This window comes from Antechinus flavipes, chromosome 3, assembly GCF_016432865.1.
Source record: "Antechinus flavipes isolate AdamAnt ecotype Samford, QLD, Australia chromosome 3, AdamAnt_v2, whole genome shotgun sequence".
Taxonomy (NCBI): Eukaryota; Metazoa; Chordata; class Mammalia; order Dasyuromorphia; family Dasyuridae; genus Antechinus; species Antechinus flavipes.
In genome coordinates, this window is record NC_067400.1 from 579,945,089 (window position 1) to 579,970,855 (window position 25,767).

Consider the following 25,767-nt stretch of genomic DNA (forward strand, 5'->3'; position numbering starts at 1 on the left):
AACACAATTCCAAAGAACCCACGTAAAAAATATTCTCCACGTCCAGAGAGAGAGAGAAGTGACGAACTCTGAATGCAGAACTCTGAACACCCTTTTTAACTTTCTTATTTTTCTTCATGTGTGTGTTTTTTCTTTTGCAGCAAGGCTAATATGGAAATGTTTTGCATGACTTCACATGTATAATGAATATCGTTATTGCCTGCTTTCTCAAGAAAGCTGAGGAAAGATGGGAGGAATGGAGAGTTGGTAATTCAAATTTTTAAAAAGTGAATGTTAAAAATTTTTTATAAGTAATTAAGAAATAGCAAAATAAACACGAATATATAATTTTTTTAAACAAAGTATTACCATCTGCTTTGCTGCTATACCCTAAGGTATGGGATGTTTCCATCTGACTTGAAGCTGAAACCTTCCAGATGTGTTTTTGCCACATTAGAGCTAAAGATACTTGATAGAACAGAACACTTCACTTTTCTGTTTGTCTTCAGTGCTTTGCTTGCAAATGCTTAATAAATGCCTTATTCATTCATCTCCCACCTTTTAGTCTTTGCGTAGCTGTCTCAATTCCTGGAATATACTCTCTTTTCATTTCCATTGCCTAAATTGTGGCAAGATTCAGGCCATCTGCAACTTCCTCCAGGAAGCAATTCCTGATTCCCCTAGTGGTTTTGGGCCCCTGAACCCCCTTCAAATGATCAGGTATTTATTTATTTAGTTGTTCACATATTGTAGCTCTCCAGCAGAAACAGGCGCTTCTCCAAAGCAGAGAGTGATTTCCATTTTGTCTCTGTACCCTTGGTACCTAACACAGGTTGGACTTAATGAATGTTTGTGGAGTTGGACTAGATGGGAATTGGATAACTTGAACCACCCGAGTGCTGCACGAATACCCAAAGCGTTTCTGCAAAATCCAGAGGCCTCCAATGTGCTGAGTAGATCTTCCATGTAGTGAACATGGATAAAATTCACAGATGAGGAGGATGTAAATCAATGACCTGCAATGGTGAAGGGAGCACCACATGGAAGTATCAAAGTTGATCCATTTGGGTGTCCCAGACAAAGATGAAAAGCAGATATCCCATGAGAAGATGCCTTCCTCTATTTCTATGCAGAGGTGGGGGGCTATATGTGGAATACTATATATAGCATCAGACTTTTTTTGAGATATTATTTGGTTATGATGAATCATTTCCCCCTTTTTATTCTTTGTAATAAAGATAAGTTCTCTGAGAGAAAATGTAGGGTGGGATGTACTGGGAAATATAGGTAATGTAAAAACAAAATATACCAATGAACATTTATTAGAAAAAATTAAATAAAGTTAGTTGTTCCTTGCCCTGTTGTTGGCTTTAAAATAAACTGTAGAAGTATTCCCTCCCTCTTCCCATTCTGTCATATAGAGGTTGCATGTTGCCTTAGTTGATCCCTTTGCTAAAAGGTGAGGGAGGAGGGAGGGAAATTGAGAGTGAAAGAGAGAGAGAAAAAGAGAGACAGAGAGACTTTTCTATTCCCCAGACTTTAAGACCCTTACAGCAGGGTTATAAGCAAGCAAGAACAGGGGAAGGAACTCACATGTTAAGTCCAGTGGTCAGTGGGAAGGACTAGCCCTGGAAGTGCTGGTTTCCCTACAACCAAGATTCTGTCACCCTCCCTATTGGAAATGCCCTGTCATGGGGAGGGGACATATGATGAACTATCAAGGCCAGTATTGAGCTCTCCACTCAACAATGTCCAGCTGGCGATCTGAGCCGATCCCAGCCACGATCAAACTAGCCTTGCAAATACCCACTGGCCCAAGGCAATGATTATATGAAGGCTGCTGCCCTCACTTGACCAGATTATATGTGGGGAGGGTGAAAGAGAGTAGAAGTTGTTAAAAATTAAGACATTGGTTCTTAAATCTCCCGGGGCAAATTAAAACATTTTAGTATCACACAAAGAACAATTAAGAATCTAGGCAAAGTGAAATTTGCTCAGACGATCTGACTGAATCTGAATGGTAACAGGATTTCAGATATAGAGTGAGAAGGGACCTTAGTTCAGTCCAGTTTAATCATTTCGTTTTGTGAGGAAATAGGATCAGAGAGACAAATTCTGGAAGAAAAACTATCAAGGTTTTGGACTGGAAAGTCTCATACTTGGAGTAGCCGATTCCTAGGTTTCAGCTTCCAGCTATGGGACCTTGGGCAATCAGAGCCTCTCTGAGTCCTACTATCTTTACTTTTAAAATGGGAATAAGGTGTATAAAGTGCTTTGAAAACCTTAAAATGTTCTATAAACAAAATCTGTTATTATGGAGAGAAAATCGGAGGCCAGGCCAAGTGAGGATGGAAGGAATGGGGTCACATTAGCCCGGAGAACAGAAGACAGCGGGAGGGGGCTCTCCCTGAAGACTGGCTTCCATTATTGGAAAAAAGGCTTTCCTGTGGAATCACAGAAGGACCTTAGAGATCATCTAGTCTAACTTCATTTTACAGATGAGAGAACTGCGGCTCAGAGAGGGGACTGGCTTGTCCAAGGGGCCAGAAAAAGCTTTCTGACTCAAAAAAAGCTACTTTTCTATGTCATCCTTAGACCTGCTCTCTCGGACCTCAGTCATTGCTTGAAGAAATGGGTGGAAACCAGAGAGGCAGATTGCAATCCAAAAGCTTTCTAAGACATTTCCACCTGTCCCCAAATGTCCATCTGCTGGAGCTACCCCACCCCTTGAGGTCTTTAAGCAAACTCGTGATAAGCTTGCATTAGGAACGTTAGAGAGGAATTCTTGGCTCAGGTAGAGTGGCCCCAGAGTTCCTTTCCAAGGTTGGCCAAGGTTTAATCTGCACTGAAGCTGGGCTGGGGCTGGGGCCAGCGGAGTTCAGGTCTCCTGACTCCCAGGCCCGTCCAGGGGCATTTCATTTGAAGTCACTTTTCCTCCCAGGCCAGATGCCTTGGGCTGGCCCCAGGACTGCTGAGTCAAGGCTTTCTACTCCCTCCCTCACTGAGGGGGATGCCCTTCACAAAAAGAGCCCAGAGAGAGGGCAACAATGATCCCACTGTTCAAAGGCCCCTCAAATATCCTGGGGACATGGCTGTAGGATTACTGTACTCCCACAAATAGCTGTTTTTTATAGCAGGACAAAAATGACAATTTGGGGTATATTTAGAAAGGGCATTTAAAAAGTCAAGGGCTCCTCTCCTTCCCAGACTAAGCCCTACAATTTTTAACTAAAAATAAATTGGTTATTGGGTTGGGTTGTTTATTTATTAAACATAAAACCTAAAACAAATTGCTAAAAATTCTGTCTCTCCCGCCAGGTCCTTCTGACGTACAAGAGGCAGTATAGCTCAATGAGGAGAGAACTGGATTCAAGAGCCAGAGGACTTGGGGTCCCATCCCAGTTCTGCCACTTGACTATGTAGATCTAAACAAGTGCCTTTTCTACGTCTCAGTTTCCTATTCTGTATAACACTAATACTTGCCCTACCTATTTCACAGGAGTTTTGTGAAGATCAAAGACAATGAAATTGGGAAACACTATCCTAGTCTTCCCCATCATCACCCTCACCACCTGATTTCTCTTGTCCCCTCTACTCACTCTTTCAATCAATAATGGGACAGAGAGAGGACCTAGGATTTCAGTGACAAACGTGAACTCCCAGGAAGGAAATTCCCTTTACCCTTGTAAGAACATCTCCTCTGCACTTGGAAGTAAAGTGATTTATCCTCCTAGAACAATCAAGGCTGAGATGTGGGGGGGGGGTGATTAAGAAGGGTTCCACATTAGAATTATTCCTACACCAAAGCCCTTTTCTGAATATACTGATTTCTGAAAATACAAATATTTATAGAGAATTTAGAGATTTGCATGTTACATGAATAACTTCATCTGATCCTATTAACAATCAATTCTCTAAGACAGGTTATAGGTGATATCTCTCCATTTTACAGATGAGTAAACTGAGGCTCAGAGTGTTTAAGTACATTGTCATCTAATTAGTAAATATTGGAGTAAGGATTTGAATGCAGATCTTTCTGATTTTAAGTCTAATCTCACTCCAGAGCACCAAGATCAGAACCAACGGGATTGGAGAACAATGAATCTTTGCATTTGTAATGGGCTGAAAAGAGTACCTGGGATTGAATTCAAGAGCCAGTACCTGGCAGGTTCTGTTTTCCAGAGTAACAACTTTGGAGAATGGGTGGCATGGAATGCCCAAGGCCCAAATGGAAGCTTTCACTCCTCTTACTTGTGAGGTGTCAAAGGAAACACTGCTCCCCATTTTCTTGAGAGACTGGCACTTGTGAGCTAGAAGCAGCCATTCTGCATCTTGGGTTTCTACCTAGGATTTTGTTCTTGTATGAAATTTGTAGAAAGGAGGAAATATCTCGAGGCTGCTGTTGGTTTATTGAACATCAAACCATCTACCTTCCCCCTCATAATAGCTTATTCTAGGGTGCATCAGGGAGCAGCCCTCCCCTCCTCTCCCCTCCAAGTTGTATAATCAGTGAAAGATCAACAAAAGTCTTGGGAAGATTATAGGGGAGAGTGGGAGAGCCTTGACTCCAGAATCAGGTGACTAAAAGTGGAATCCCAGATCAATCTTTTACTAGATTTATTAGATAGATCTTTGAGCCTCAGTTTCTGTACCTGTAAAATGGAGATAGTAAAACTTATATTGCCCATTTTGACAGCGGCATGAGGAATACTCTCTGTAAACCATAAAATGCTACACAAAAATGAGCTATTATAGGTCAGAGGGGTAGGAGGAAATGTGGGGATGGGTGAAGAAATATCTACATGGCAGCTAGAACAAAAGAATGGAGAAAATGAATGTCTCAGTTCTTTGGCTCTGTCTAATAAAGACAAATATTCTTGTAGACACTGATGTTGGGATTCTGGTCCTGAGCTCAGGAGAAAGCTCTTTTATCAACTTGGCTCTCTTAATGCTTTCTCTAGATTTGGAATTAGAGGTGTTTGGATTCGCTGCCTTCTGTCCACTGACATAATTTACCTATGGAGTTAGTTATATTTAATTAGCCTAGGCCCATAGCCCATTCCCTCAGCACAGAGCTCCCAGGGAAAAATGCCTGGATGAACCATTTGGACAGATGCCCTTTGGAGGGCCCTCATTATCTTGCATTCAGTATTTGAAATAATTTAATTTTTCTTGTCCTGGCTCAGCCAGAAACTCAAACTCATCATGTGACCTTCTCTAAACCTCATTTTCCTGTGAGACAAGGCATTTATCCTCCCTCTGCCTCAGTTTTCTCATCTGTAACAAGAGACGGATGGATTAGACAATCTTTTGAGGTTCTTCTCAGCCCTAAGGGTCTACGATCCCGCGGCCCTTCTCTATAAAGGAGAAGATTGGGCTAGATAGTTCCCAAGGATGCAGTCAGTTCTATCACTGTTCTAAATTTCTCTTTTTTAGTTCTCTTCCAACTCTGAGATTGTTCACAAGGTCCCCTTCCTGCCCAGCTCTGCTCTTCCAGATTGACTATTCTATGGTCAAATGCTTTTTTCAGTTCCGGTGGTTTATCATCCAAGAAGTGGAAACAGATATTCTACATGCTATCACTGTACATTATAAAGTCCCATTTGCCTCTAGCCTTTTGGGGTTTATTATCCCTTTGAACTAGCTACGAGATCAGGGAGAAAGGAGAACATAAATGTTAATACATATCCGACATAGCTTGCCACTGTTAGGGGGGGTCACAAGAGTTAGGTTTGTAACTAGGGGAAAAAAGAGGTTGTTAGGGCTTGTCCCCAGCTCCAATCAAATACAGAAAAGCTTGACACAAGCTCTGCCAGAGATCTGGCTCTCCCTTTCCTCCTTATCAGCGAGGGCGCATCTGGATGGAGCTGGAGATCTGGCTGAGGACCCGGAGGGACTTTCTCTGGTCACCGATTCTCCATGTGGATGTCGACTGGAATAAACGTGACGGTGGTGGGCTGGCTGACGCTGTTGTTGCTAGGCTGGCCCGTGGGAGATGCTGGGGCGGTGGGCTTGGGGCTCTTGGGTTCCAATTCCCGTCTCATTCTCATTTTTCTGTAACAAATAACATTGAGGATTCACAAGAGAGACTACTGCTGACATCAGGAGGGCATAAAATGTGTGTGATTATTAAAAACTTATAAAAAATCATTAATTGTTCTCCTACAGAGTTAGCAGAACTGGATTTAAATCATCGTTTGGTTCACATTTTCAATTTTTCTCATTGGTGAATTCCTCCTGGAATTTGTGGAGGGACTAAAGTCAGCTTTTACTTCCCTCCCAACCATGTTCTTGACTTAAAAATCCTGCCTCTGTTTCTGTCTAATTCTGGAACTTCCCTCAGGGCCTAGAGCCTCCCTCACACTAGAATATCCAACCACTTCCCAACCTAAGGCCCATCCCCTTCCCTACTGAAGAGATCCATCTGGGACCTCCATTTTGTGGAAGGGTCCAAGTCAACCCTCATTCCCTGCTGGCCCTGATTCTGACTTCCAGACCTCAAAACCATTTCCCCCAATCCCACGTCAGATACCCCCAACTGCCAGCCTCAGGAGGGAGTGACTTTTCCCTCATGGATCCCCTCAAACAAATACTGAATGGCTCCTTCTTGGGATTACTGTACAGTCTTTTCAATGATGGGCAGATTAGAGGGTCCCTAAGGCCCTTTCCATTCTGTGGCATCCCCACTGGTACCTGTTGTACATTTTTAGCAAGATGAGCACCACGGTGAAGATGATAATGACTCCAACCACAATGGCAGCTACGATGGCTCCCGAACCTGCCTCAAAGCGGGGAGAGAAGGCAATGAGAAGCCAGTGACTGGCAAAATCAGGGCTAGAACCCAGCCTTGTCCCCACACGCTCAAAGCTCCAGCCAAACCAGGGTGGTCTCTGCCCCTAGAACACACCCTGAACTTGCCCACCTTCACACCTTACTCATGCTGTTCCCTATTATAGTCACTCTTATCTTTGTTGTTGTTCAATAACTACTAATCATAAATCCTAATGCTCAGGGCTGGAGAAGACTGAAAGGTAAATAAAACTTGATTCCGACCTGGGAGGTAAAATGTACCTTCCTGAAGCCATTAGCTACTGATTCCATCATGGAACTAACTCCTTCTCTTTAAGATGCAAATCTGACTGAGTGAGCCTCTCTCCCAGCACTTGGCCCAGTCCCTGGCACCTCACTCAGTCGCCCTTACTCTTATAAAGGAAGTCTTCTGTGGACATCGCGGTCTCATTCCCTGGAAAACTGGCACCTCCCAGAGGGGCCACCGTGGTCATCTTGGTCTTGTCTACAAAGAAAAGTAAATGGGTTAAAAAAGGCAGACTTCCCCTTAAACTTAAGTTCCATTGCCCATCTCTTTCCTTTCCTATGAACACCCATGAAAACAAATTCAATTTCTCAACAAATATTTACCCAGTGTTTTATATGGTAGGTTCCAGACCATGGAGATTTAAAGTTCAACACTCATTAAGCACCTACTGTGTGCTGAGCACTGGGGAGAGCAATCTATCAATCAACAAGCATTTAGTAACCCACAATATGCCAGGAGTACAAAGATTTGAGACAAACAGGATAAAGTAAGCGACCCTTGCCCAGGTCACACAGCTATTAAAGTCTGAGGCTGGATTTGAACTCATCTTCCTGGCTTGAGGTCTAGTGTTCTATCTACTGAGCCACCTTGGGCCCTCTGTGATATGGACAAGTCATCCTCAAGGTGGCAACTACAACATACATCTAAGATGGAAGTCTGGGGATTATCACTGAGTGTAGGAATCCGGGAGGGCTTTCTGGAGGCAGTGCCATTTCATAGCATCGTGGATTTGTCACTGGAAGGAAGGGAGCTTAGATACCCTTTACCTGAATCTGTGATTTTAAAATTCAATTTATTTTTAGGAAGAAATTGAAGCTCACAGAAAGGAAATTACTCACTCAAGGACAGACTTGTAGAAGAGCAAGATTCAAACTCATGTCCAGAAACCATGTTCTTTCTACTCACCACAATCCAGCTAGGCTTTAAAGACCCAGAAGAAATTCAACAAGTAAAAAGAGAAAGGGATAGCATTCAGGCAAGGTATACGGCTTGAACCAAGGCACAGAAGTAGAAAAGCACAAGTTACGTTCAATGAGCAGACTACCATCCACTGTGGCTATAACTTATTGCATATTGAATGGAGTAATATTTTTTTCTTTTAATTATAATAACTTTTTATTTTTCTAAATATATGCAAAGATGGTTTTCCACATTCATCTTCACAAAACTTTGTGTTCCAAATTTTTCTCCCTCTCTCCCCACCTTCCCCCTCCTTAAGACAGTAAGCAATCCTAATATAGGTTAAATATATACAATTCTTCTAAACATATTTCCAGATTCATCATGCTACGCAAGAAATAGCAGATCAACAGCAGGATGATTTCAGAGAGGCCTGGAGAGACTTACACAACTGAGGCTAAGTGAAATAAGCAGAACCAGATCATTGTACACGGCAAGAACAAGATTATACAATGATCAATTCTATTTTTATTATTAAATTAAATAATAATTATTAAATTAATTATTTTTTATTAAAGTTTTTATTTTCAAAACATATGCACAGATAATTTTTCAACTCTGTGTTCCAAATTTTCCTCTCTTCTCCCCCACAGATGGCAAGCAATCCAATATATGTTACATATGTTAAATCCAACATATGTAAACATATTTATACAATTATCTTGCTACATAAGAAAAATCAGATCAAAAAGGAAAGAAAATGAGTAAGAAAACAAAATGCAAGCGAACAACAACAAAAAGAGTGAGTCTGAATCATCTCATTGTCCATCAGAATTGACCATCATATGATTGAGGCCACTTTGAATGATCTTGTGATGAGGAGAGTCATCTACACCCAGAGAGAGGATTGTGGGAACTGAATATGGATCACAACATAGCATTTTCACTCTTTTTGTTGTTTGCTTACATTTTATTTTCTTTATCATTTTTCTTTTTGATTAGATTTTTCTTGCACAGCAAGATAATTGTATAAATATGTTTACATATAATGGATTTAACATATATTTTAACATGTATAACATATATTGATTGCCATCTAGAGGAGAAGGTGGGGGAAAGGGGAGAAAATTTGGAACACAGAGCTATGCAAGGGTCAATGCTGAAAAACTATCTGTACATATGTTTTAAAAATAAAAAGCTTTAATAAAAAAGGGGAAAAAAGAAAAGAAAAAGCTTTAAAAAAGAAATATCAGATCAAAAGGGGAAAAAAACATGAGAAAGAAAAAAAAAAGCAAACAATAACAATAACAAAATGTGAAAATACTATGCTTTGATCCATATTCGCTGTCCATGGCTCTCTTTTTGAACATGGATGGCTCTCTCCATCACAAGTCTATCGCAATTGCCGTGAATCACCTCATTGTTGAAAAGAGCCAAGTACATCACAGCTGATCATCATATAGTATCGTTGTTGAAGTATATAATGATCTCCTGGTCCTGCTCATTTCATTTAGCATCAGTTCATGTAAGTCTTTCTAGGCTTTTCTGAAATCAGCCTGTTTGTCATTTCTTATAGAACAATAATATTCCATTGCATTCATATACCATAGTTTATCTAGCTATTGAATAGAATAATATATTAAATGTAATAATATAAGTAAAAATTGGCAAAGACAAGTGATATCAGACTGTGATGGACTTTGAATGCCCAGGGCAATGCTTTCACTTCCACAGGTTTGCATCCATGATGAACTTAAATAAATCTCAGAATCTCAGAGATAAACTAAATGAAAAAGAAAACTAGTTGAAAAACTTCATCTTGCTATGTCCTGCTAAAGAAGTCAGTGATGGATTTAAAATGCAAAATGAGACAGTCCATTTTTGGACATGGCATTTGTGGGGATTTTATTTTGCTGGACTTTGTGTATTTGTTATAAGGATATCTCCCCCCACCAAAAAAAAAAAACTGTTCAGATGGAGGAAAAATAATAAATCTATCATAATATAAAAAATATGGATTTATATCAGAAGACGTGGGTGCAAATCCTTTCTCCACCATTTTCTTCCTATGTGGCTTTAGATGAGTCTCTGATCTCATAATGAGGGTATTTGGACTAGATGATCTCTGAGATCTCTTTTAACCCTAAATAGGTGACGTTCTGGGGAATGTCTGAAAATCCTGAAAATTACTGAAAAATGAGGAAATTCTAAAGTTCTTTTCAGCTAGATTCAAAACAAGTCAACAAGTGTTAGTAAGCACCTACTATGTGCTAGGCACAAAGTGTGTTAAGCACTAGATAAGGAAACTTCCCTGGATTATACAATAGGAGGAATTGAGGCAGGAATAAAAATCTAGGATTCTGTATAAATCCAGGCTGGTACCACATTGAACCTACAAGAAACCAATATTTGCACTATATTTCAAGTATTATCAAGTCTTTCCCTCATAACTGTCCTCTGAAGTATGTGGTACAAATATCATTCTTCCTGCTTTCCAAAAGGGGAAACTGAGATCTGAAAAGGGGAAGTAAATAGTGCAGTCACACAGTGAGCACCATTATCTGAATTGATCACTAAAAGGAAGTTGAATGAAAAGCAATAGAAAAACCAAAAATAAATAAATAAATAAAAAGTCCTTGAAAAGAGATAATAAAAGATATCTTTTCTCTCATGGTAGAAAGATGGGAGGACACCAGGGCAGAAAGTGGCCTCTGTATTAGCTAGTTTGCTTAATTAGTTTTCTTTGTAATAAGGGATGGTTCAGTCTGGAGGAGGTGGGGGTGGGAAATGAATGTGTTATCAAGACAAAAGGCCTCTATAAAATGCCTTAAAAAAATAAAAATTCTGTCTTAGAATAATCAACTTGGGTCTCCTGTCTTGCCCAAGTTCTTTCCAAGAAATTTTACACAAAAATGCAAAGAATTGTTCTGGATGATTTAAAAAACAACAACAAGAAAAGGGAAAACAAGTTTGGATCCAGTGACTTCTCTGGTGTGGACATATAAGTGTCAAGGGGAATAGGGCCTTTTATCAAAGTGCTGAATATAGCAAGATTCCAAGGGACCTACTGGTCAGTCGCTGCAAAATCTCATCACACTCACAATCCCGGCACTCCATCTTGGAGGGTGTATAAGAGGCTGGATGGACCTAAGTGGGGAGGTAACTCCAGCAGCAATGGTTCAACTCTGTGGGAACATGTGTGGAGTGGACACCACATGGAGGGGAAAGGCAGCAATGGAAGCCCCACCACCAGCACAGACGGGTCGAGGGAATGTCTGGGGAGCCAAGTGGCATTCCTGAACTGCCCAAGTGTTTGTTGGATTACATCAATTTTCTGATTGGTTAAAGACTAAGCCATGTGGATTCAAAGTCATAAAATATCAAAGCTGTGAGGGCCCTTAGAACCCAGGAGGTCAGAGCTGGGAGGGCCCTTAGAACCCAGGAAGGCAGAACTGGGAGGGCCCTTAGAACCCGGAATGTCAGAGCTGGGAGGGCCTTTAGAACCCGGGAGGTCAGAGCTGGGAGGGCCCTTAGAACCCAGGAAGGCAGAACTGGGAGGGCCCTTAGAACACAGGAGGTCAGAGCTGGGAGGGCCCTTAGAACCCAGGAGGTCAGAGCTGGGAGGGCCCTTAGAACCCAGGAAGGCAGAGCTGGGAGGGCCCTTAGAACCCGGAATGTCAGAGCTGGGAGGGCCTTTAGAACCCGGGAGGTCAGAGCTGGGAGGGCCCTTAGAACCCAGAAAGGCAGAACTGGGAGGGCCCTTAGAACCCAGGAGGTCAGAGCTGGGAGGGCCCTTAGAACCCAGGAGGTCAGAGCTGGGAGGGCCCTTAGAACCCAGGAAGGCAGAGCTGGGAGGGCCCTTAGAACACAGGATGTCAGAGCTGGGAGGGCCCTTAGAACACAGGAGGTCAGAGCTGAGAAGGATCTTATCAATTATCTGGGCCACTTCTTCCCCACTCCTTACTTGTTTATTTATTTGTTTGTTTGTTTTACAGAGGAGAAAATTGAGCCCAGTCTGCCCATAGTCAGTGGGGAAGGGACCTCCCCATAGTCAATGACTTCGAGGCAGAAGTAGAACTACAGCCTAAGGTTCTCAGAGCTGGCTGTTAAATTTTGTTTAAAGTCCTCTGCGGAAGGGAAACTTATGTTCTGCTATTTCTCTTGGATTTCCCCATCTGGAATTAACTACCTGTGTGGTCGTGGACAGGGCACTTAGTCTTTCCCAGCCTCAGTTCCCTCATTTGTAAAATGGTGGGCAGACAGCCTCTGAGTTCTGTTTCCTCTGGTGTGATCCCAGTCATCTCTCCCAGAACAAAGGCAGGAAGGAAATGAATGTTCATAAGGTACCAGCTAGGTGCCAGGAGCCATGCTAAGGCACTTTACAATTATTCCCTTTTGATCCTCATACCATCCTTAAGAGGTAGGTGCTATTATTATCTCTATCTTACAGACTGGGAAGTGACTTACATAGGTAAGTATAGTAAGTGTCTGAGAGTGGATTTAAATTCAGCTCTTCCTGATTCCAGGCCCAGTCTCTGCGAGCACCACAGATATGCTAAAAACTGAATCCAATACTCTAGAACTTGTCTAATGCAGGGAGAATAGAAGGACATTCACTTCCCTAGCTATGACCCCAGATCTCTTCTTAAGGCAACCTCAGATCACACTCATTTTCTTGGATGTCATATGGAACCACTGACTCACAGGGAACTTGCCCTACACTCAAACCTCTTCAGATGGCCTTGCCATGCCTCCCATATTTTTTTTTTAATCCTCATGAGTGCAATTTAAAAAATTAAATTGAAGACTCTTACATTTATATACTAAATTTCATGTTATTATTTTAAATTGTCAATATTTTGTAATCCTGACTATGTACTAGCAATTTTTGATATGCAGGACACCCACGTCTTTACCCAGTCCATTGATAAATTTTTTTTTCACATTTTAATAGTATTTTATTTTTCTAAATATATGCAAAGATAGTTTTTAACATTCACCTCTGCAAAACCTTATGTTCCAAAATTTTCTCCCTCTCTTCTCTCCTCCCCTCTCCAAGACAGCAAGCCATCTGATACAGGTTAAATATGTGCAGTTCCTCTAAACATATTTCCATATTCACTAAGCCATGCAAGAAAACTGATATAGCATCTGGCCAAACGCAGATCCCTGGGGCACTCCACAGGAGACTTTCCAAGTTGGCAATGATCTTGTCTGGGACTCCTGGCTCTGATGAAGTCACACATTTGATCATAATACAAATACTGTGAATATTTTTCATGCACCTGCTGTCTCTTCCAGTGGATTGATCTCCCAGCTCTTTGAGGGCTTTTTTCATTTTCATATCTCCACTGTCCAGCACACAGCAGGCACTTAGCAAATTCTTATTGATTGGTATTTCTATAAAGCATTTGATATTGTCCTAAGCATACTAGAGGCTCTCCCAGGACTAACCAGAAGCTAGGTGGTGTAGTGATAGTGCTGGACCTGGAGATAGGAAGACTCATCTTTATGAGTTAAAATGTAGCTTCAGATACTTCCTAGCTGTATGATCCTGGGCACATCACTTAACCATGCTTACCTCACTTTCCTCATCTGTTAAATGAGCTGGAGAAGGAAATGGCAAACCATTCCAGTAGTTCTTCCAGAAAAACCCAAAATGGGGTCATAAAGAATCAGATGTGGGCAGCTAGGTAGCGCAGTGGATAGAGCACCAGCCCTGAAGTCAGGAGGACCTGAGTTCTGCCCTCAGAGACTTAACACTTCCCATGTGTGACCCTGGGCAAGTCATTTAACTCCAACTGCCTCAGGAAAAAAAAAGTCACATATGACTGAAAAAATGATTGACCAACAAGCCAGTCCCTATCACAAATCAAGCATGAGGTATAGATGGACTGCTCTCTATAATTGCTGAAAAGGACCTATCCAGTGAAGTGGTCACTAACTGAGTAGGTGCCCTAGTCAAACTGAGGCTTGTTAAAAATCTTGGCTTCCAAAGGCCAAGAACTGCTACTGCATCCAGGGAGTCCATCCAGGGCCATCTCCAGTCATCCTGAGCTACATCTTGGGCCTGAATCCAGATGGTTCTGGAGGAGAGAGTGGGGCTGGTAACTTTGAGCTTGCATGTCTCAGCATCACCTTCTTGATGTCACAGACCTCTTTGAGAATGAAGGACAAACAATAAAACCCATGGAAAGAGCCTCAAATTGGAAGACAGAAGACTTGGGTCAAATCTTAGCTCTTTTACTCATGTGCTGTGTGATATTAGGCAAGCCCCTTAATCACTCTGGGCTTTAATTCCCTCATCTGTGAAATAAAGGCACTGGACAAGGCCCTTTCTGGCTCTAATTTGCTGATCTGAGAAGAGCTTGATAAATCCTATAGCAGTCCGAATAACCTTGTAAGGTACAAACATAAGCAGCCAGGAGGCCTCATAGAGTAAATGCCAAATGAATGGAATAGAGACCAAGGGCCCTCAGGTCAGTAGGAGGAGGCCAGGTCCGTGGGCCGGGGCTGCCCATGCCCAACCAGAACTGGAATGTGACCTAGAGCTTCCAGTAGCCTGTTTGTCTTTTGGCCACGAGTCAACATTCCTGCTCCCAAGAATCCCTAGTCCCTCGGAACCCGCCCCACTAAATATGTACCAGACTGGACGGCCATCCTCCTCCGTAGTGAGAGAGACTGATGAAAACAATATAGCATGGAGAAACCTGGCATGTGGGCCGGTCTGCCCCCACTGAATGCCTTCTTTGTTTAACCCTGGCCTGGTTACGGTAACATGACCCTCCCATCTCGAGTGGGGGGCTGGTACCCTAGAGAAAAAACACTGAATCAAATGCTTCTGGAGCCCAGGTAACATAGGAGAATGTTTCATTTCCCCTCCCCACCCCCTCACTGTACCCTGGGCTGCATGGTACAGAAACAGCCCTAGAATGAGGATCTTTCATCTACCACGAACTTGTTCAGGGACTTGGGCTAAGTGATTTCCTTTTTCTGGGCCTCAGCCTACCTTCTTTATACAAGCAGAGGCTTTTTAGAGATTTTCTCCAAGGATCCTTCTAGCTCTAACTCTCTTGGTTCTCCTATCTCTTCTGGTCCTAAGAACCCACAGTTCTAGGGCAACTTTCCTTCACTTTAAAAAATACTCTTTGCTCCCCTCAATCCCAGCTCTCCCATTCAAACATCGAGTGTTCTCCAACACAAATCATGAACACTGGAACTATTTGGTCTCAACCTTATCTTAGGTATTCTTTTTTCCCAGGTGGAGACCACTGGAAACTTGGGCATAAGCCAGAGACAACATCAGGGATGGCTTCTCAAAGTTGTCCTCAGAGGCGAACATGGAGCCCTCTGTGAATCCATGGGGAGACACCCTCGAACTCCACCTCACCATCTTCTCTCACCATCTTCACTCTCCCCTAATTGTTCTGAGAATTCTGGGTGGGAGACATCCACCAGTTGTTCAGGCATTTCCTTTTTCTATCTATCCCACCCCCTCCTCATACCCTCCCCGAGGCAATTATAATTAAGTGACTTACCCTAGATAACACAACTAGTAAATGTTTAGTGAGGTCACATTTGAATTCAGGTCCTCCTAACTGCAGCACTGATGCTCTATCCATTATGTCAATTAACTGCCCCATCACTAGGTATTTCCAAAGGACACTTATAAATTTCTCAGGGATGCTGCCTCTAGACACTATCAGTAAAACTACATTCTTTGACTTACAGCTCTCCCTTTAACTCATACCACCTTCCATCACTCAAACTGGATCATAGGCTCACTGTTTCCCATTTGTCTTTCCACATATTCCCCTCCCCCAAATTCCCAACATACACTGCACACTTAATATAGGTTTGTTGATTGATCGGTTGTTCCCAGAGCTCTAAGAATATTGTACTGGATTGATCTTTAAAGTAGCTTTCTGTTTTTAAGCCAATATTATAAGCCAATATTGGGACTGTTTCTTTATAGTTTAAGGATGGTTGGTGGTTAACGACCTCAATCAGAAGCTGTAAACCCTATGACTCGAGGATACTGTTATTGAGTCATTTTTCCATCATGTCTGACTCTTCATAACCCTATTTGAGTCTTCATGTGTTTTGATTTCTTAGCTAGTTTATAAACACTTCAAGGATAAGGATTATATTTTAGAATTTTTTATATTCTTCAGAAAAAAAACAAAAAAACAAAACCAAAGAGTGGGCAGAGAGTTTGGCCTTAGAATGAGAAAGATCTCTGAGACCTATTGCCCAAGTGACTCCAGGAGAGTCACATCTTTCCATGCTCTAGGCAACTTTCTGCATCTGGAAATAGTATAGCTGGTGCTGACCGGCATTGTTAGAGGGATTTCTCTCTTCCAGGAGCTCCCTCTGAGAATAAAATCATGGATTCAATCCCTACCCAGTAATTTCTTGCACTGCCCATAGGATCTAAAGCTGAAAGAAACCCTAAAGGTGGGTCATGTAGAGAAGTGTGCGATTATGCAGAACAAGCAATAGTTTTGATATGATTTCATTTGCAATCAACAATGATAAGGTTTGTGTTTCTACTAACACTAGGCTGGCTGGAAGATCTGGTCTTGACCAGATGAAACTGGACTACGCTGGTTTCTCAATGTTTAGTTAAGTTTCTGTTGGTCCAGTGCTGGATTTCGTGTCATACACATGTGTTCCACTGCTCTCTTTTGTTGTTTGTTTAATTTTGTGGTTTGGGGGATGGATATTACTACAAAGAAGCATGCCAAAGTTGTAACTTTTAAAAAGAGCACATTTCAATCACTGTTATTGTTCAGGCGATTAATGAGAGCATTAAATACTCACATTTAAAGGATCATTCACGCTCATGATGAAACAGGATCAATTACACCTAACTGAACAGGAAAGTTCAGGAAAAAACAAAAACACCAATAAGAACCAACAAACTGGGGCAGCTAGGTGGTGCAGTGGTGCAGACTCAGGAGGAAATGAGTCCAAATACGGTTTCAGATATTTGACATTTACTAGCTTATGACCCTGGACAAATCACTTAACCCCAGTTTGCTGTGAAAAGCAAAAAAGAAGCAACAAAGTACTCCTGTTAAATAACCTAATTAATCCTTAGAAAACAAGCAAAGACTTTCAGAGCAACTTTGCAGCTAGCTTATTCATCTACAATACAGTATATAGTCTTCTTGAAATTGGAAGTTTATTTGGAGGACTAGCTAAAAAAAAAGCTGCCTAAATATTACTAAAAAGAAAAAAAAAACATTTTTCGTGGCAAGACAATAAAAGTACTGGATGATTGAGAATTGGAAAAAGATAATTTTTATTGGAGAAATTTACTTTTTCATTCTCCAAACCATTATCACATATATATGTAAAAAATATATATATATACATATATGTATATGTATATATATATACATTATCAGAAGTCCAAGTAGGCTCATAAGAAGGCATCTTCATAAAGCTCCATAAAACACTCACTCAAAAATGTTTTTATTTTTAGCTTCTAAAGTGCCTGGAAGTCTTGTCCTTATTAAACGATGATGAATTTTGATAAATATATTAATACAATGAGAAATAAAATTATTCTCAAGTTGCAGATATTCCAAAATGGAGATGGAATGTTGCAACGTGCCCTTATCCCATGCCATACAATGAAAGGTTAAAAATGTATCTAAGAGATGGAGATAAACAATTCTTTAATAGCTTTGGAGCTCAACTTACTGAAACCGCCACTGAAAACTTAAAGGCTGGGTAATCAAGGCTAGACCTGCAAAAATAAAATGCTTGTCAAAAGTAAGCTTCATACCCTGTGTGATAAAAGTATGGATTTCCCAGTGAAAAATTTAAAGACCATAGATCAAATTCTTCTGATCTCAATAGTAAATTGTGCAAAATAAGTGCAGAGAAAGACGACATGTTATATATTGAAAACTTGTTTCAAGGTGTAAAAGATTTCAGTTGATTGTGTGCATCCATAAATTTAACTATTTTAAGTTGTTCCAAGTAATGGGCATAAAACCATAGTTTGGACTTAACAGATGATGAAATAAATCTTGAGAACCAAAAGGACCCACCCAAGTCATACTTGTAGTCAATGTCCCAGCTGGGCTTCCTCCACGGTAATAGATGACTGCTCATTCATTTTCCTTGTTTTTCTATCTGAATTCTACAGGGTTATATTGGGGGAAACCCTAATGAGTCAAGGTCCAATTCAACCCGCCTGGGTTATATATTCTATTGGTCAAAAATTAACCCTTTTTCTGAAAGGAATTTCTGTCCTTTAGGTTAGCTAAATGGGGGCCAGACATGTCCTTGGCCACAGACCAGCCCACACTGCCCTGCTGCTGATGGTGCTAGAACTAGACCTCCCCGGACTAGTGAGAGCCCATGACATCCAGCCAGCCCCAGATACAAAGAAGTCACTGTCCCTGCCCTCAAGTAGCTTACAGTTTAGCTGGGGAGCAAGACATAAATACATAAGAAATCAAATGATTTCTGTGTAAGAGATGAGTAACAAATCAGAAAACAAATCAGAAGATGCTATGTGATTAACTGTCTAGTGATGGATATAGACAGTGTCAGAGATGAGAAATTGCTTGGCCCTGGGCTGGTCAGAGAAGGCTTCTCGGAGGAGGAGCTAAGTGAGCTGGACCCTAAAGGCCTCCAAAAGGCCAGCTAAATGGAGAAGGGGGATACAGGGCAGAAGAGGAGCCCTGGCTTGGCTAAAGTACTTAGATTTAGCCAGAGGACCCCACTGGAATCCTGACTCTGTGGCTGTCGGTCCCTGGTTTTCACAGAGGACCCTGACATCAGGGAAAGGATACCACGACATGCAGGTGAGCTGGATTTAAGTGAGGGAGGGCTGGGCAAGGCACCTGCCTCACTTTCCCCTCCAGAGCCATCTGGTCCAATGGCCAGATAAAGATCACTTACTAGCTGGAGAACTTAAAGAACTCCTGAATTTGTTCAGGTCTCAGTGGAGGCCAAAATGTAGTAACATTAGGTCTCTTTATGCACAAAACCTTTGATCCCTTGACCCATTTTAGTTACAGGGAGAATTGTGAACCCAAATCTGGAATCAGAAAGATCCAAGATGTATGTAGGGGACAGTGAGACCATCTGGGTCTGAGAGTCAGAACACCTGGGCAGACTGCTGTGTGACCTTCATAAAGCCATTCTCTCTCCATGGGGCTCAGTTTTCTCCAGTACAGAATAAGGGGATGTGGATTCAGTGAGCTTAAAGTCCCTGCTAGCTCTAACAACCTCCAAGGTCCGCTATCTTGTGATTTTTCCAGTCTTCCTGTTTGGGACGTGGCCCTGAGCCTCTCTAGGGAGTGCCTTACACGCCCCTTATCCCAGAAGTAACAACATCCCCTTTGCCCGTCCTGTCCATCCTCTGTCTTCCTGCTCCAAGACCCCAGACTCCAGAGGAGATGGGAGTTGGGGGAAACACCACAGTTGCTCAAGAGAGCTGGGGGCAAGCTCCAGCAGCCAGGAGCCACAGCTGGCTCTCAGCCAGTCACAATAGCTCCAGAGACACACTGGGATGCTTGTTTGGGTGACTAAGTTCCATTTAAAAACTCTCTCCCCCCTTATGCCTCCCCTCTTCCCTCTTCCCTTGCCCTGCCCTTCCCCCACCATCCCCTTCCTTTCCCCCACTTTCTCCCTCACTTTTCTCCTCCTCTCTCTCTCCCCCTCCCTCCCTCTCCCCCTCCCTCCCTCCCTCCCTCCCTCCCTCCTTCTCTCTCTCTCTCTTCTCTCTCTCTCTCTCTCTCTCTCCTCTCTCTCTCTCTCTCTCTCTCTCTCTCTCCTCTTTTTCTTTCCTTCTTTCTCCTTTTCTCCTATGACTTCAAATCACCATGTTTTTCACTATCTTTGGCTTAGTTGGGCCTGGAGAAAGCCCTCAATTTTCCAACTAACAATGCTAACAAAAATCCGAATTGCTATACCTAATGAATTTTACATTTTCCTACATTTCAGTGTACAATTTACAGAATTTTACATTTCCCAATCTGCCTTGGAATGTTACTGCATTAGTATGATTATGAGAGACTAGAATGCTAGACTTGGAGGCAAGAGAAACTTGAGTGTAAATCAAACCTTTAATACTTAATTAGCTTTTTGTTCAACTTACTCCCTCTTAGCTTCAGTTTCCTCATTTGTCATATGAAAATAATAACAACACTTTTAGGGCTCTACTTTATGGACTCTTTGTGAGGATTAAGCGAAATAATGAGAGGAAGCTATCTATGTAGCTTATAGTTGATAGAGTGTTGGATTTGAAATCGGGAAGATCTGAATTTGAATTCTGCTTTAGATACTTCCTAGCTATTTGACCTTGGGCAAATCATATAAACCTCCCTCAAACTACAGTTTCCTTATCTGGGAAATGGAGACAATAATCTCAAAGGGTATAGTGAAGATAATATGGAATGTGATGTGTTTGCCAAGTGCTTGGCAAGTCTCAAAATATGATTTCAATTAAATTATAATTATTATTTAAAGTATTTAGCAAACCTTAAATCACTATGGCAATTATAATGATACCCATTTGACAGATTGGGAAGTCGCCTCAAATGATTCTACAACCTGTCAGATTTAGAATCCAAACTTGACTCCAAGTCCATTGCATTCTCTCTACTCATTATAATAGGAAACTCTCAGAAAGGGCATCTTTATTAAGAAAGAAGGATGTTCCTGACAGTCTCCCCCTTCTTCACTCCTCTACTTTCTTCCTTGGTAAGTAGATGTACCTCTGTTTTCCAGTCTGTAAAATGAGGAGGAAGGATAGATTTCCTGGCTTCGTGAGGCTGGGAAAGACCAAGGAGATTATAACTTAAAGACCTCTGGACTAGGAGACATAAGGCTCTTCATCCATTTTGTCACTCAGTTGTTCAGTCATTTTAATCATGTTCAATTCTTAAAGACTCCATTGAGGGTTTTCTTAACAAAGATACGGGAATGGTTTGCCATTTCCTTCTCCAGCTCATTTTACAGATTAGGAAACTGAGTCAAACAGGGCAAAGTACCTTGCCCAGAGTCACACAGATAGGAAGTCTTTTAGGTCAGATTTGAACTTGGGAAGATGTGTCTTCCTCGTTTCAGGCTGCACTCTATTCACTGTACCACGTAGCTGCCCTTTATCACTCTAGACAGGTTATTACTTCTCAGGAAGGATCAAAGTTTCTGTAGTTTCTGTGTCTCAGAGAGGTGACTATTTCAAAGACTTGATAAGAAACACGGATTTTTTTGGGCCCAAGAAGAAAATCCACTCTGTTTCAGCCTCACAAAGCTCCCTAGATGAAATTCAGAGTATAATTTCCCCATGGTTCCAGATCTCAGGGAAAAGTTGACTAGGAAATTGCTTCCTGGACCCACAGTGCTACTTCAAGGAGACCTGGAACATCCATGAGCCAGTGATTAGGAAGAGAAACGGGATGGAGTTCCCTTTCCAACTCAGGAGCACCAACTGCTCTCAATTCAGCAGTGGCTCCATATTGGAAGTAGGGGAGGGGGCAGAGTGGAGATGGGAAGGCTAATTAATTTTAAGCATCAGCTGAAGAATTGTCACGGACATTCCAAACACCACTCCTTTATATGTTGTCTCCAGTAGTTAGAAATAAGTTGGTTGAGGACAAAAACTGTCTTTCTTTGTGGAGCACTTAGTGAGCACCTAATAAATGCTTATATCATTCACTTAGAACTGAGAAGTACCAAGGGAGCTCATCTAGTCTAATCTATTTATTTAGTAGACCCATTCCCTTCCTTATAATAGGAAATTAAGGCCTAAGGATGTGGTTTACCTAAAAGTATAACAGGTAGTGTCAGTCAGGTTTTGATCCTAGGCCTTTCAGGTGCAAGAATGGATTTTATGAACTACTTAGTCCAATGCTGAGGGCACCATAGGCACTCACTATATTCTATCTGCTACATTCCCCCAATCCAGTATGGGTGACTGTAATAAAATTAATAGGAATGTAGAATTACATTAAATGGCATTAAATTGAACTAAATTGTAGTAGAACCAGTAAAATTCTGAAGAAAAGGACAAGATATGTGTGTGAGATAAAGTAAATGTGAGCCTGTGGAGTGAGAGTCAAAGGCTAAGAAAAAGAAAGTGTGAAAAAAGCACAGAATCTCCAAGTAGAAAGTTTGCTGGCTTAGTAGCCATCTGCTTCAACCTTAACCTCAACAGGACTCCTCCCTACAACATCCCCAACAAATGGTCACCTAGTTTCTCTCTACATGAAGGCCTCTAGTGATGGGGAACCCACAGCCTTCCCAGGGAGCCCATTCTACTTTCAGACAACTTTGATATTTCAAAAATAGCTTCTTTAAAAAGATTTCATCAAGTCAGGCCTAAGTTTTCCTGGCTGAAACAGCTACTCATTGCTCTGTAATTTCACGTCATGCAAAATAAACCTAATCACTTTCTAGGTAGTCTCTTTTAAGTGAATACCTTTTTTTGGTATATACACTACTTAGCGCAATTCCTGGCACAGAGAAAGTTCTTCTTCTTCTTTTTTTTTTTAATAAAGCTTTTTATTTTCAAAATATATGCACGGATAATTTGATAACATTGACCCTTACATAGCTTTGTGTTCCAAATTTGCCCTCCTTCCCTCCACCCCCTCCCCTAGATGGCAAGCAATCCAATATATGTTAAATGTATTAAAATATATGTTAAATCCAATATGTATAAACATATTTATACAATTCTCTTGCTGCACAAGCGAAATCAGATAAAAAAAGAAAGTAAATGAGCAAGAAAACAAAATGCAAGCAAACAACAACAAAAAGAGTGAGAATGCTATATTGTGATCCACACTCAGTTCCACAATCCTCACAGAGAAGGCTCTTAATAAACATTTCTTGATTCTGACTCCCTATAACACAGCATCTAGAACTGAACACAGTATTCTCTAACTGTGGCCTAATAAGACAGATCAAAGTAGAACTAACATATCTTATTTCCTACCTAAACTTGGCATCTCTTAGTAAAGCTCAAGAACATATTAGTGTTTTACTGGTTGCCACTACTGACTCATTAAACTTTCAACCCACTAAAACTCCCAGAGCTTTCTCAGTCAAGCAGAAATCCTGCTATGTCTCTTCTATTTATATAGGTGAAAATGATTTTTTTGTATTCAACTATAACTCCTTACATTGAGCCCTATTAAATTTCACCTCATTTGATTTGGTCTTGCAAAGATCTTGAGCTATCCTTCCCAGTTTTGGGTCATTTGCTATTATATGAGTCAGGCAAAACTTCCGTTAGAGCAGAGTCAAATACAGATCCTTGAAGCATTCTCCCTCCTTCCAAGATAGGGTATTCATTTACCCTATTGTGTGGATCTAGCCATTTGAATTAAGTCTGATCAGTCACAATATTGTCTAGCTCCAAGATTCTTTTTTTTTTTTATTGTGAATTTATTTATTTATTTATTTTTATTAAAGCTTTTTATTTTTCAAAACATATGTATGAACAATTCTTCAACATTCCCCTTTACTTCCCCCATGTTCTCCCCTAGATTAGCCCTAAGACTCTTAAATTGTGGCTGTCAATCTCATATAGGTTCTAATAATTGAATGTGGGAGGTCACAAAATTATGAGTTATTATAAGTAGCTATCTGATTTGTATGCCTGTTTTATATATCTATATACTTGGAGTCATGTAAAAATTTCTTGGTTTAAAAGGGGTCATGAGTACAAAAAGTTTAAAAAGCCCTGGTCTAGCTCATAGAAGAAAAAGAGAGAGAGAGAGAGAGAGAGAGAGAGAAAGGAAGAGAGAGAGAGGAAGAAAGGAAGAGAAGACAGAAAGAGAAAAAAGAGAGAGAAGGAGGGAGGGAGGGAGAGAGGAAGAAAGAAAAGAAAGAAAGAAAGAAAGAACAAAAGAAAGAAAGAAAGAAAGAAAGAAAGAAAGAAAGAAAGAAAGAAAGAAAGAAAGAAAGAAAGAACGAACATTAATTAGGTATTCACTATGTACCAGGTACTATAATGAGCACTCAAAGTACAACTATAAGGGGAAAAATAGATGGTTGCTACCATCAAGGAGCTTACATTCCACTGGGGGTGGTGGAAGGATGGAAAAGGGGGGCATGATCAGTGTGAGGTAGAGTGGAAAAGTCTGAAGAATCAGGAGTGGAGTTGAGAGAAAAGTGTTTGTGGATGGCCTGCACATTTCCTAAAATGGTGATCCTAGGTAGGAACTCATCACTTGGGGTAGGGGAGAAAGTGAAGGGAGGAGCTATCCCGGGGATAAGGCAGCTGCAACAGGGTACCTGCCTAACCAGGTACTGAATTTCTTCAATAAGAGGCACCAGTGCTTAGCCTTTGCAAGGCCCATTTTCAACAATGCTGCCTTGGAAAATGGTGAGAAATCCCAGCCTGTTAGAGAGGACCTCTCTAGCAATATCAGCATCCCCAATGGAGGCAAGGGTAGGGAAGTCTCCAATATGGGGCTTGATCATTATAAGAATTTTCTAATGATGAGCCGTCCATCCCAAAATCATTACCTGGGGAGGTAGTGAGTTCCCTGTCTCTGAAGGTCTTCGGGTGGAGATTGGCTGACTATTTATCAGGTGTATCATAGAGACAATTCTTTTTCAGTCTGCCTGGGGCTAAATGGCCTTCCAGTCACTTGACCTCTGAGATAATGAGTTTCCAGCCAACTCTGTTTGGAAGCTTTGTGGTGGATAGAAGTCTGAAGCCTTCTCTCCCTGAGTTCAAATCTGGTCTCACACATTTACTGGCTGTGTGACCCTGGGCCAGTCACTTAACCCTGTCTGCCTCAGTTTCCTACTTTGCAAAATAAACTGGAGAAAGAAATGGCAAACCCTTCCAGTATCTTTGCCAAGGAAACCCCAATGGGGACATGAAGATGATGGAAATGACCGAACAATGAAAAACCATTTCGTTAGGGTCCAGTTCTGCCATTCTTTGCCTCCACTGCCTTCTTGTCCTTATATTAGGACTTATATTAGGCCTTCTCTCGGCCAGGGACTGACTCACTTTTGTCTTTGAATTCCCAGAGACCAGAACAGTGCTGGTACATAGTAAGAAATGTTTATGGGCAGACTGATTGCTCTCTGTCCTCCTCCCGCCTGCTTCCTTCCCCTTCCGTCTCTGGTTCTCATCCTTTGGTTTTGTTACTCTTGTTTTTTTAAGTTTCTTCTCTGAGGCCGGATGGATGCTCAGAGATGAAGATTGAATCCCGTAAGGTAATAGGGATAAAGCAGCTTCTGAGGGAGCTCTGAGGGTGGGAAGTTGCCTTGGAGAAGAAACTGGAGGACCTTGCTGGCACCTGCTTTTTCAAAATGTGTCAAAAGACTTAAAAAAACAAGAGGAAGGATGATTTCTTCCCTTCTCGTTCCTGCCTTGTCAGCTCCTGGTTATGTAACTGCTTCTTTGGGAGGTACCCCTTGGGGGCCTCCAGAAGGCAGAGCCCGGTGGTGACATAGATAAATATTATTCCGCTCTCTGCCCAGGGCTCCACATTCCCGGCCTGAGCAAACACCACAACCCATAACATTCCCGGGACATCTCTCTCCTGGGGTTTGGGGAAAGGAGGTGGAGTCCCATCTCGAGATGCAGACTCTGGCTGTCCCTGCTTTGGGGCTTGACCATGGGGATGTCACAGGGCACCGGCTTGCCTCCTGGCTCCCGTCATGTCCTTGCAGGCCAGAGGCACCGGCCCTCCCTTTCCCTGCTTCCTGCCTGCTCTCCCGGGAGCCCATCAAGCCAAAGGGGCCCTTTGGGGAGCTCAGGGACCCCTCAAAGGGGAGGAAAACATCTATTAGGG

At 41.7% G+C, this 25,767-nt stretch overlaps 1 protein-coding gene across 1 annotated transcript in view; it reads right to left on the reverse strand.

The window, feature by feature from the left end:
- Nucleotides 1-267: 267 nt before the first annotated feature.
- Nucleotides 268-25,767, reverse strand: part of NCMAP (non-compact myelin associated protein) — a 41,831-nt gene continuing 16,331 nt past the window's right edge. Inside the window, exons 2-4 of the mRNA XM_051988224.1 lie at nucleotides 7,181-7,273; nucleotides 6,673-6,757; nucleotides 268-6,033 (exon numbers count right to left, since the gene is read on the reverse strand). Coding sequence (XP_051844184.1) covers nucleotides 5,886-6,033; nucleotides 6,673-6,757; nucleotides 7,181-7,262 — 315 coding nt within the window. The 5' untranslated portion in view covers nucleotides 7,263-7,273 and the 3' untranslated portion in view covers nucleotides 268-5,885. The remainder of the gene's footprint in view (nucleotides 6,034-6,672; nucleotides 6,758-7,180; nucleotides 7,274-25,767) is intronic.